Here is a 13,275-nt window from a genome sequence, read left to right as displayed (position 1 = left end):
TCTCAGGAGGCAGGTCAGGTGGTCTGGTATTCCCATCTCTTGAAGAGTTTTCCAGTTTATTGTGATCCACACAGTCAAAGGCTTTGGCATAGTCAATAAAGCAGAAGTAGATGTTTTTCTGGCACTCTTTCCCTTTTTTGGATGATCCAATGGATGTTGGTAATTTGGTCTCTGGTTCCTCTGCCTTTTCTAAATCCAGCTTGAACAGCTGGAAGTTCACGGTTCATGTACTGTTGAAGCCTGGCTTGGAGAATTTTGAACGTCACTTTGCTGGCATGTGAGATGAATACACTTGTGTGGTAGTTTAAGCATTCTTGCCTTTCTTTGAGATTGGAATGAAAACTCATGTTTTCCAGTCCTGTGGCCGCTGCTGAGCTTTCCAAATTTGCTGGCATATTGAGTGCAGCACTTTCACAGCATCATCTTTTAAGATTTGAAATAGCTCAACTGGAATTCCATCACTTCCATTAGCTTTGTTGGTAGTGATGCTTCCTAAGGCCCACTTGACTTCACATTCCAGGATGTCTGGCTCTAGCTGACTGATCATACCATCGTGATTATCTGGGTCACAAAGATCTTTTTTGTATAGTTCTTTTGTGTATTCTTGCCACCTCTTCTTAATATCTTCTGCTTCTGTTAGGTCCATACCATTTCTGTCCTTTATTGAGCCCATCTTTGCATGAAATTTTCCCTTGGTATCTCTAATTTTCTTGAAGAGATCTCTAGTCTTTCCCGTTCTGTTGTTTTCCTCTGTTTCTTTGCACTGATCACTGAGGAAGGCTTTCTTATCTCTCCTTGCTATTCTTTGGAACTCTGCATTCAGAGAGGTATATCTTTCCTTTTCTCCTTTGCCTTTTGCTTCTCTTCTTTTCACAGCTATTTGTAAGACCTCCTCAGACAGCCATTTTGCCTTTTTGCATTTCTTTTTCTTGGGGATGGCCTTGATCACTGCCTCCTGTACAATGTCACGAACCTCCGTCATAGTTCTTTAGGCACTCTGTCAGATCTAATGCCTTGAATCTATTCCCTTTGAATCTAATCCCTTAAATCCCTTAAATCTATTTCTACCCCCCGCAGAAAAGGAAATGTTTGGCCATTGGTCCTCCGAGTCTTTGAATCACGTTTCACGTCTGCATTCTCATAACCCTAGTTTTTTACTTCAGGGTCTACTTAATTAGAGTGATGCTATTATTGTATCATAAGTGTTTGTAACATCCATTTATTCATTTGAACACTAGTTGAATTTACTGACCAAAGGTACAATTTGTCAATTTTGATGTTTCAGAGGTCATGGTAAATAATTAAAGCAGGAAAAAAAAATCATGCTCCATAAACTTAAGAAATGACTGATGTTGTATGCCTAATATTCTCTGCAAATGTGGCATCATTTAAAAAAGCAAACATAAAAAAATAAAATACTGTGGGCTGGGGTAGAAGCTATATACTGACGCCTATAATTCTTGTGTTCGGAAGCTTTTAGAGCACAGAGCCTGGATTTGTGACATGTTCTTCTTTAGCCAGATGTTGAATGCCTCAATATCTCAATCTGAGCTTAATGATTAGCATTAATCTCCATTGTGGTTTAAAATCAGCTTTCAAGTAGTGTTACTGGAGCAGTACATTGTACTCTTCATATTAGCTTTTAAAATGTACGTTCTTAGAGTACCAGTCCTCAAGCCTTGTTGAATCGCTCCTTTGTATGTAAATACGCATTTCCTCTCCCCCACCTTCTTAAGAAAGGGTAAAGTGGATTTGGGGAATGATTTTGTAGCCAGCACATACAGCATTTCATTGCAGATGAATTGCTGTCAGATCTCATTTACTTCAAAGGAAAGGCAGCTCTGAGTAATTCCGTCTGCTTTCAGATGCCGACCCTGTGTTCCTTTTGAAAACTCCAAAATAACCTTTGGGATGAGGGTTTTGAATGAAACTGATTTTAGAGAAGCCGTGGAGGGTGGATTTTATTTGAATCAATTCAAAGACCCAAAGTGGTTAATCACAGAATAAGTGCATCTCACTTTGGAGGGAGGGGATCTTTTGACCTTTCAGAATTAGCATTGTTTTGTCATGCATGGGTTCTTGCTAAATCGCTTCAGTTGTGTTCCACTCTTTTCGACCTTGTGGACTGTAACCCACCAGCCTCCCCTGTCAATGGGATTCTTCAGGCAAGAATTCTGGAGTAGGTTGCCATAACCTCCTCCAGAAATTCTTCCCAATCCGAGGATCAGCCCAGTTCTCTTCCGTATTCTCCGTTGGCTGGTGGGTTCTTAACCACTAGTGCCACCTGGGAAGCCCTTGTTTTGTTTCAGAGGCATGTAAAAATCCCATTTGTTAAGACATTTCTTTTAAACGTGAACTGTCACCCACCAGGCTCTTCTGTCCATGGGATTTCCCAGGCAAGAATACTGGTGAGGGTTGTATTTCCTCCTCCAGAGGATCTTCTCGACCCAGGAATAGAACCCATATCTCCTGCATTGGCAGGCTGATTCTTTACCACTGAGCAACTTGGGAAGCCCAATATAGACACCTATATAAGGCACCTTCAAAAGCTCACGTACTATGTTGATACAGAGCCCAGGTGGCTGTGTTTCCAAAGACTGTGCTGCAGTGCTGAGGATGGTGCTGAGGATCAGCCCTGCTGAGGATGGTGCACCAGAGACAAAGCTTTTAAATTTATTTTTATTTGTTCATTTTTTTGGCCACAACACCCGGCATGTAGAATCTTAGTTCCCCAACTGGGGATCAAACCCACACCCCCTGCAGTGGGAGGTGGAGTCTTAACCACTGGACCACCAGGGGAAGCCCCAACAAAACTTTTAAAAGTTCAAATGTGAAGCTTCTACCCACTTGCTGGGTGCTCGAAGAGCTCATGGTGGGCAGGAGAAATCCAGTGACTGCAAACTTGACCAAGTGTTTGGTACCTCTTGAGCTCTGATGTTTCCTCTTCTTAGTCCCCAGATGGGGCCCCAGGTACCAGATTTGAGATGATTTCTGCTCCAAGTGCCCCTCCTCAACACTGCCCCTTTCCCAGTATGACCTGCAGGGATTCAGAGGGTAAGCTCGCTCATCTCCAAACACCATCTCCCCAAGACATTCCCAGGCACTGTGTTCATCAGGACCAGCGTCACAGCACAGTCATATTCTGAGACTTTGCCTTTTTGAAGAGGTAACTTTACACCTAAAGAAAGTGACTTGAGAATCAACCATCCTTAATGTCACATCTTGGCTGAATGAAAATAGCATTTCCATATGCTTTTTAAATGACATGTTTTTTTTTTCTTTCTCTTTTATTGAAGTATAGTTGATTTACAATATAATATTAGTTTCAAGTGTACAGCAAAGTGATCCTGTTATAGGTATGCATCTATATTCTTTTTTTCCAATTCTTTTCTATTACAGGTTACTATAAGATATTGAATATACAGTTGCTTGTGCTATACAGTAAATCCTTGCTGTTTAAGATGAACTTTGTCTCCCCAAAATGATGGTGATGAGCAATGGATTTGAGACCCCTTGTCAGTCGAGAGCAAAGCTTCCACCAGGGCAAGACCACAGTTTTGTGATTCCTGGCCTGTGATCTTTTCCAGAATGCCAGATGGTGCTCACTGGAGGTCAGAACCCAAGGCCCAAACAGTGGGCTCATAAGGTGGCTGTGACCCTAATGTTGAGATGCGGAGTTACTTTCTGCCCGTGCCGCTGAGTGTTCTTGTTCCCAAGTGTAATGACAGTTGTTGTTGTTGTTCAGTCACTAAGTCGTGCCCAACTCTTTGTGACCCCATGTCCTGCAGCATGCCAGGTTTCCCTGTCCTTCACTATCCCCTGGAGTTTGCTCAAACTCATGTGTTGAGTCAGTGATGCCATCCAACCATCTCATCCTCTGCTGCTCTCTTTTCCTCCTGCCCTCAATCTTTCCCAGCATCAGGATCTTTTCCAATGAGTTGGCTCTTCGCATCAGGTAGCCAGAGTATTGGAGCTTCAGCATCAGTCCTTCCAAGGAATATTCTGGGTTGCTTTCCTTTAGGATTGACTGGTTTGATCCCCTTGCAGTCCAAGGGACTTTCAAAAGTCTTCTCCAACACCACAGGTTCAAAAGCATCAATTCTTTGGCGCTCAGCCTTCTTTATGGTCCAGCTCACATCCATACATGACTACTGGAAAAACCATAGCTTTGATTCTAATGACAGTGGAGGGTCCCAATCTTTACCCTACAAGATGAGAAGGGAAATTTATGATGTGGAAACTTTTATCATCATGAGGAACCCCATGCTGGCTGATCCCAGGCCTTTGAGACTGGAAAGGTTGTTTAGTGGGTAATCAGGTGATAAATCTTGTTCCCCCTTACGTCTATATCCATGCCAAAGGGATATGTACAGACCTGGTGGCATTTGTATGGCTGGTGCTGAAAGAAAATTACCCATCAAGGAAAGTGAGAATGATGGTAATTAAAAAATGTACACTCCAAGGACTTCCCTGCTGGTCCAGTGGCAAAGTCTCCATGCTCCCAATACAGGGTGCTGAGGTTTGATCCATGTCAGGGAACTAGATTCCACATGCCACAGCTAAGTTCACATGCCACCATGGAGATACTGTGTGCAGCAACTAAAACCCAGTGCAGCCAAATAGATAGGTAAATATTCTCAAAAAGTGTACTCCAGGCTGCCACTGAAGAAGTGTGAACTGAACATTGGAGAGAGAGAAGGTTTCTTTGTGACATTGCAATAAGACAGGCCATTGCAGTATATAATTTCCCAACATTTGCAAATACAGTCAGTCATTAAGATTCAGTGTGTAGTTGGAAACTCTGGGGTTTGTGTTGGAAAACCACTTTGGGCAAAGTTTTGGGGTGATTTTTGTGTGATGCCAGAGCTCCAGTGAAACCAAGGAGTCCTTCTGTCACAAATTGGCTGATCTCACCACACAGACTCTGACAGTGATCACCCACCTGTCTCCTTTGCTGTTTACATCCTTTCAGGCAATGGATTTGGAAGTCCCGGTGTTGGCGAGGAACATCCCTGGAAACGCCGCAGTGGTGAAGCATGAAGTTACAGGATTGCTGTTTTCAGACCCTCAGGTAAAGGAGAGCGATTTCCCTGCGTTCACCTGTGTGGTCTGAGTCGTTTTCATCTGCCTGTAGTTCAGAGAGTCTGTAATTTGCATCTATGTGATTATCTCTCAGTGTTCCCTTCATACAGTAAGTCCCCTACATACAAACAAGCCCAATTCTGAGAGCACATTCATGAGTCCAGTTTGTTCGTAAATCCAGCAAAATTAGCTTAGGTACCCAACTAACACAATTGGCTATATAGTACTGTACTATGATAGGGTTATAATACTTTTCATACAAATACTACATAAAAAGAAAACAATTAAGAAAACATTTTTAATCTTACAGTACAGGACCTTGAAAAATACAGTAAGACAATTGACATACAGGGGCTGGCAGTGAGTGAACAGGCGAGAAGAGTCACTGACTAGAGGAGAGAGAGGAGGTGGGAGAAGGCAGAGCTGGATTGTCAGCAACAGGAGATGGAGGGCAAGCTGCAACTTCACTCACGCCTGACGCTGATGGCTCAGGTTCCGGTTCCTTGCTGGATTTAATTCTATCGACCCTCTTAAAAAAACAATCCAGTGATGTCTGGGTGGTAGCTCCTTTTTTCTCGTCATAGATGACACAGTAGCACTGGATTGCTTTCTGAACGGCTGCTGCAACCTTCATGTACCATTCTACACTAGGATCCTGTGCCTCAAAACCTACCAGTGCCTCCTCAAGTAAAGAAAATCCGCGGGCCATTTCCTGCATCATGAATCTCTTCAGTTCTTCAGTTTCTCCTTCCTCTTGTCTCTCTTCATCCTTTCTCTGCCGCTGCTTTCAGGCTTGTTTCTGGGCACCCTGGACTTGAAATAAAGATGCTGGACTCATGTACGCTATACACTGCTTTACTGCTGTGCAGTAAAGTTCACAAAAGTACCGCCGCTTGTAGAGGACGCACTCACGTGACAGTGTGTGCCAGTGGTGGTGGTTTAGTCGCCAAGTCTTGTCTCGCTCTTGCGACCCCTGTAGCCCACCAGGCTCCCCTGTCCTTGTGGTTTTCCAGGCAAGAATACTGGAGCGGGTTGCCACTCCCTACATGATTGGACTCGCGAATGAGAATTAGCATCTTTGAAAGCTAGCAACTTGAAGGTTTACATGTAGGGGACTTACTGTGAGTATATGAAACACAGGGTCACTTTGTCACTTGGGCAGCCTCCTGGACATGTGACTAAAAGAAACCTAGGGACTTTCCAGAAACATGAGACCTGGGTTCTCTTTCTGATGCTGCTGGTGTTGATTACCATGACCTTGAGCAGGTCACTTCCCCTCTTAGATGCTTGAATTTCTAGTTTCTTCTTTTAAAGTTGATTTTATTGAAGTATAGCTGATTTACAATGTGTTAGTTTCTGCTGTATAGCACAGTGATTCAGGGATATATGTATATACATGTATGCATTCTCTTTCATATTCTTTTCCATCTTGGTTTATCACAGGATATTTAATATAGTTCCCTGTGTTCTACAGTAGGATCTTGTTGTTTATCCATGCTATATATAGTAGTTTGTATCTACTAACCCCAAATTCCCAAATAGATTTCTGGTTTCTGAAGCAGGTGTTCTTCAGGTATAATCCTATGCTTCTGGAATATCCCCTGGTGTTCAGAAGATGCCATATATCTGATCCCTTGCAGTTCTTCAGAACAATGTACCGAAGAGGCAGCATGGTTGTCTTCATACATGTATGGGTCTGATACATGTGTGCATCTGAAATTAAAATAAAGGCCAGTGCAGTTGACAGTGGGCACAGATGATGGGCACAGTGTCATCCGGGGCACACGTGTATGCCAGGACCTCCCAGGACATGTGTGATGGGGTTCCAGTCCCAAGGTCTGAAGTTCCAAGGATGTGTCTCCCTTTAAACCCCTGGGACCCTGTGCAGGGCGTGTAGCCTTAACCTGAGTCTCCAAGCTCCGTCCTCTCCTCGGTACAAGTGGAACTAATTATAACAGCACATAGAGGTGTGTCATGGGCTAAAGCTCCTGACATACAGGGCTGAGCCGTGGGTACGGCACGCAGCCCAAGGCTCTGGGTACCATTATCAGCAGAAGGAGAGCCCTTGATGCCCTGTAGCTCGTGTCGTTGTTGTTTAGTCAGTAAGTTGTGTCTGACGCTTTGTGACCCCTTGGACTGTAGTCCTCCAGAATCTTCTGTCCATGGAATTCTCTAGGCCACAATACTGGAGTGGGTTGCCATTTCCTCCTCCAGCAGACTTCCAGATCCAAGGATCAAACCCACATTTCCTGCATTGCAGGCGGGTTCTTTATCACTGAGCCACCAGGGAAGCCCTTTCCTTTGATTGTAGTTGTTGTTTGAGGAGGGCATGGCAACCCACTTTAGTATTCTTGCCTGGAAAATCCCATGGACAGAGGACGAGGGAGGGGGGTTCAGTATGGGGAACATGTGTATACTTGTGGCAGATTCATGTTGATGTATGGCAAAACCAATACAATAGTGTAAAGTAATTAACCTCCAATTAAAATAAATAAATTCATATTAAAAAATAAAGAGTCGGACACGACTGAAGCAACTTACCACGCACGCAGTGCACGTTATTTTTTAGTTGCTAAGTCATGTCTGACTCTTTTGCGACCCCATGGACTGTAGCCTGCCAGGCTCCTCTGTCCATGGGATTCTCCAGGCAAGAATACGGGTGCAGGTTGCCATTTCCTTCTCCAGCGGATCTTCCCGACCCAGATACCGAACCTGTGTCTCCTGCATTGCAGTCAGATTCTTTACCACTGAACCACCAGGGAAGCTGAGCCATCGGGGAAGCCCTTTCCTTTGAACAGTAACCCCTAAAAGCCAAAACAATACCAGGAAATGAAGAGTGTTAGTGGTTTCCTGCTGATTCTCTAGACAAAAGCATTTTGCTTTTTACCACGTTCTGCATCTCTCCACATCAGCACCAGCCATGCCGGAGGTCATAGGATATTGTCTCCCCGTGGGCAAAGAGATTTTATTTTTATCTTCCCAAACACACTGTCTATTTATTTTATAGCTCAATTTCAAAAAACTGAAGTTTTATCAGCAAGTGTCTGAATAGCCATCACTTATAAATGGGTGTATCAAGTCCAATGTTAGAACAAGTGCAGTTTGGCTCTTCTGACTTCATTTCATGTTCCTTGTAAGACATTCCTTTTAATATTTGCAAATAACGATCCTGTCGCTGACACATCCAAGTTGTTTCTGCTGGTTACCGGCTTCCTGTGAGTTATCAGACATAGCCCCAAAGCACTGACAAAGTTAAGGCTTGGGCTTGAGTCCAACCCTTTAATGTTACTTTTACAAAGGATGTTAAAAAAAAAAAAAAAACTGCTCTATGTTTCATACAGGGGGAGGCTGTGTTTTTTTTTTCCCCCTTTTTAATATCACATTTTGAAACATGTGCGAGACACAGATATCACACGTAGCTTTGTTTCATAGTCGTGATCAGACTTGACCTAGCATGGAGTGGGAGGTGTTGCTTTAAAAACAAATGTGCATTTTCCACAAGTCAGTGGCTGTGGTTGCTGTCATCTCGGTTCAGGAGCTCAGATGAAAGTAACCACTGATTGGTTGTCAGTGTTTGTGAGATTTATTTCGAATGTGTATTCAAATATGTCCTCAAATCTCCATTTCATTTATTAAGAAGGGACTTCCATACAAGGATGTCAGCCTCATAAAGTTAGTATAGATAGATACATACATAGAAACGTAGATCGATACATAGTTACGTAGATACATAGATACACACACACATACATACACACATGTACATTTGCTCTGTCCTGTCCAACTCTTTGCAACCCCATGAACTGTAGCCTGCCAGGCTCCTCTGTCCATGAGATTTTCCAGGCAAAAATACTAAAGTGGGCTGCTATTTCCTGCTCTAGGAGATCTTCCCGACCCAGGGATCAAACTCTTGTCTCTTGTGTCTCCTGCATTGGCAGGTGAGCGGATTCTTTACCACTGAGCCACCTGGAAAACCCGCATACATACATATAAAATGCAAAAAGTCATATTTTGAATTTTCAACAAAATGATGATTAAAAATATTCAGCTGTGGTAGGAACAAAATAACCTCTGTTTTTATACACCTCAGCCATGGAAAACCTTAATTTATGTGAAGCTTTCCAAACCTACTAAACATTGATTTTTGTTGTTGTTACCAGGACAATCTCATTCTTTTTCTTTTTAGGAAGAAAAGAGCTGAGCTATTTTATGGAACCATTTTATAGCTTCAGAATTAAAATCCATTTGACATTTAGTGGAAACTGTGAATCCATATTCTTTCTCAAGGACAGACTTTTGAAGTGTGGTCCAAACTAATTTTGCTGGGAGGTTCTGTTTGGTTTTTAGGCAACTGTAAAGAAAATCATAACTTTTGGAATAATGATGATGACAGCAAACATTTATCGTGTGTGTATTTTGTTCCGGCCTCTCTTCTTTTGTGTTCACCATATACTTTTACTAAGAATGTTTAATTTTCAAACTTTGATAGTCAATCAAAAGTTTCAGGTTTGGAAGAAGTGAGGCGTGTTGGAGACATAGCAGCCTCCTTCAGGCTGTGTTTGGACCTTGAGTTTTCTGCTCAAAATATGAGTGATCCTGGACACATTTCTTCTTCCTGGGCTCAGTCCTTGATCTGTAAGATGGAGATAATGATGCTGGCCTTTGGGGAACAGCAGAAAGCACCTGGGGTTGAGTTCTATCCTTGGTCTCAGAAGAGAGCTGTGTGGATACAGAGTTAATCGTATTCATGGTGCTGACTGCTGGGTGACATCATTGGTTGCCCCCTGGGAGCTATATAGTCTGCAGAGCTCTTAGACTTAAGCATTGGAATTAGGCTCAATACAGCGAGACGTTCTCCTTGTGAGATCTGGCCAGCGTCATGCAAAATATCATTTCTTTTTTAATTCAAAACAAGTTTTTAACTTTTTAATTCGATTTATTTTGATTGATGATTGCTTTACAATATTGATTTGATATCTGTCATACATCAGCATGAATTAGCTATAGGTGTACATATGTCCCGTCCCTCTTGAACCTCCCTCCCACCTCCCACTATTTCCCACCCCTCTCGGTTGTTACAGAGCCCCGGTTTGAGTTCCCTGAGTCATAAAGCAAATTCCACTGGCTAGCTATTTCTCATGTGTCCATGTATATGCTTCTGTGCTATTCTCTCCATTCATCTCACCCTCTCCTTCCTCTCCCCCACCTTGTCCACAAGCCTGTTCTCTGTGTCTGCATCTCCATTGCTGCCCTGTGAACAGGTTCAACAGGTTCATCAGTACCATCTTTCTAGATTCCATATATATGCATCAATATATGATATTTGTAAAGCAAATTTTTAACTTTTTAGTCAAACATTTAGGATTCTTGGATATTAAATAAGTGGCGCTGGTGGTAAAGAACCCGCCTGCCAATGGAGGGGACATGAGATGTGGGTTCAGTCCCTGGGTCGGGAAGATCCCCTGGAGGAGGGCATGGCAACCCACTCCAGTGTTCTCGCCTGGAAAAATCCCATGGACAGAGGAGCCTGGAGGGCTAGAGCCCACGGGGTCGAAAAGAGTCAGACACAACTGAGTGAACTTAGCATGAACACATGATGTATAAGCCCCCAACCAGTCCCTTCAGATGTAAAAGCACAGATGAATGTTCAGTGTTGATCGGATTTCCACTGAAGCCCAAAGGAAACTCAGGGCAAACTCAGTTCAGTTCAGTTCAGTCGCTCAGTTGTGTCTGACTCTTTGAGACTCCACGGACTGCATCAAGCCAGGCCACTGTGTCCACCACCAGCTCCAGGAGTTTACTCAAACTCATGTCCACTGAGTCTGTGATGCTATCCAACCATCTCATCCTTTGTTGTCCACTTCTCCTCCTGCCTTCAGTCTTTCATCAAGGTCTTTTCAAATGAGTCAGTTCTTCACATCAGGTGGCCAAAGTATTGGAGTTTCAGCTTCAACATCAGTCCTTCCAATGAATATTCAGGACTGATTTCCTTTAGGATGGACTGGTTTGATCTCCTTGCAGTCCAAGGGACTCTCAAGAGTCTTCTCCAGTACCACAGTTCAAAAGCATCAATTCTTCAGTGTTCAGGTTTCTTTATAGTCCAACTCTCACATCCATACATGACTACTGAAAAAACCATAGCTTTGATAAGATGAACATTTGTTGGCAGAATAATGTCTCTGCTTTTCAGTATCCTGTCTAGGTTGGTCATAGCTTTTCTTCCAAGGAGCAAGCATCTTTTAATTTCATGGCTGCAATCACCATCTGCAGTGACTTTGGAGCCCCCCAAAATAAAGTCTGACACTGTTTCCACTGTTTCCCCATCTATTTCCCATGAAGTGATGGGACCAGATGCCATGATCTTTGTTTTCTGAATGTTGAGCTTAAAGCCAACTTTTTCCACTCTCCTCTTTCACTTTCATCAAGAGGCTCTTTAGTTCCTCTTCACTTTCTGCCATAACGGTGGTGTCATCTGCATATCTGAGGTTATTGATATTTCTCCTGGCAATCTTGATTCCAGCTTGTGCTTCATCCAGCCCAGAGTTTCTCATGATGTACTCTGCATATAAGTTAAATAAGCAGGGTGACAATATACAGCCTTGATGTACTCTTTTCCCTATTTCAAATTAGTCTGTTCCATGTCCAGTTCTGTTGCTTCCTGACCTGCATACAGATTTCTCAAGAGGCAGGTCAGGTGGTATGGTATTCCCATCTCTTTAAAAATTTTCCAGAGTTTGTTGTGGTCCATATAGTCAAAGGCCAGGGCAAACTATGGGTGAACTAAATTGCAAGTCAATACAACATTTATTTACTTGGATTTGCCCTTTTGGGTGACCATATTGTTCATTGTGCAAAACCAGGATAACTTTGAGAGTGAAGGTGGTGTTATTGTGGTGTTATTATTATTGTGTTTAATCTTTTGGCCGCACTTTGTGGCATGTGGGATCTTATTTCCCTGACCAGGGATTAAACCCATGTCCTCTGCACTGGAAGTACAGAGCCTTAATCACTGGACTGCCAGTGAAGTCTCAAAGGGGGTGCTATTGATAATTATGTTGAGATGACAGCTTTGAACCTGAACCAAATGACTGTCTGCTTGAAAATCTGGGATCAGGTGCATGGCTGGTATTTGTCCCAGGACCAGGGTGAGTCCAACCACATGTGGGAGTTACAATTTCCTAATAGCCACGTTCAAAGAAAATAAAAAGAAACAGATGAAATTCATATCAATAATACAGTATGTTTTATTTAGCTCCATCTAGCCAAACTTGCATCCTCTCAACGTGTCATCGATAGAAATATTTTTTTAAAGATTTATTTGTGGTCGGTCTGCTTCTTCGTTGTTGCATCTGGCCTTTCTCTAGTTTCAGTGAACAGGGGCTTCTCTTGTTGCAGAGTGCCGGCTCCAGGCATGCGGGCTTCAGCAGTTGTGGTGCACAGGCTTAGTTGCCCTGCACCATGTGGGATCTTCCTGGACCAGGGATCAAACCCATGTCCCTGCACTGACCAGTGGACTCCCAACCACTCGACCACTAGGGAAGCCCGATATGAATACTGTTTAATGAGTTCTTCACATTTTTTTTTAAGTCTCTGAAATCTTGTGTGTATTTTACACACCAGCTCATCTCCATTTGGAGATTAAATTTGTATTGAACTACTTGGTTTGCATTGAGACTCCATGCCGTTTGCAGTTGGGAAAGTAGATGCACGTATGCGGGCTGTTCCAAATATACTTGAAAAGCTTTGCAATACCTGACTCGAGCACCAGTTTTCAAATTTAAATTTAAGTCCACTCAAGTGAATAATTAAAAATGCAGTTCCTCGGCCGCACTGGCCACACTTCCAGAGCGCAGAGTGGGTGGTGGGGCTGCGTGCCTGGTGGAACTGCTCTCAGGAGAGGGCGTGAGTGATGGGGCAGGTGGTCCCCGCCTGACCTCCTCTGGGTGCTGGGTGCCCTTGGATGGACTTTGCACATTTCTCTTATTATTTCTCACAAGAACCCCACACAGGCGTTACCATGATGCGCCCAGAGCGGGTAAGTGATTTGCCTTAGAAGTTCAGCTGGAGGTGGTGGGGCAGGGACTCAAGCCCGCAGCCTGACGGCAGAGTCTGCTCAGCAGTTCCTGAGAGCCTTTGCGCAGGGCTCCTCCTGTGGCCGCCTCTCCCTCTGCCTGTCTCCTTCTCTGTGTCCAT

General features: G+C 43.5%; 1 protein-coding gene across 3 annotated transcripts in view; it reads left to right on the top strand.

Moving 5' to 3' along the window:
• GLT1D1 (glycosyltransferase 1 domain containing 1) overlaps positions 1 to 13,275 on the top strand; it is a 126,650-nt gene that overhangs the window by 96,439 nt on the left and 16,936 nt on the right. For 2 of the 3 annotated variants that reach the window (XM_069557589.1, XM_069557588.1), the window contains exon 11: positions 4,973 to 5,071. In XM_069557589.1, coding sequence (XP_069413690.1) covers positions 4,973 to 5,071 — 99 coding nt within the window. Of the gene's footprint in view, positions 1 to 4,972; positions 5,072 to 5,666; positions 6,557 to 13,275 lie in introns of those variants that run through there. The other variant, XM_069557590.1, reaches the window with a different exon arrangement.

This window comes from Ovis canadensis, chromosome 17 (genome assembly GCF_042477335.2).
Source record: "Ovis canadensis isolate MfBH-ARS-UI-01 breed Bighorn chromosome 17, ARS-UI_OviCan_v2, whole genome shotgun sequence".
Classification (NCBI taxonomy): domain Eukaryota; kingdom Metazoa; phylum Chordata; class Mammalia; order Artiodactyla; family Bovidae; genus Ovis; species Ovis canadensis.
The sequence above is the reverse complement of the archived record's forward strand: the minus strand, read 5'-3'. Positions and strand labels throughout refer to the sequence as shown.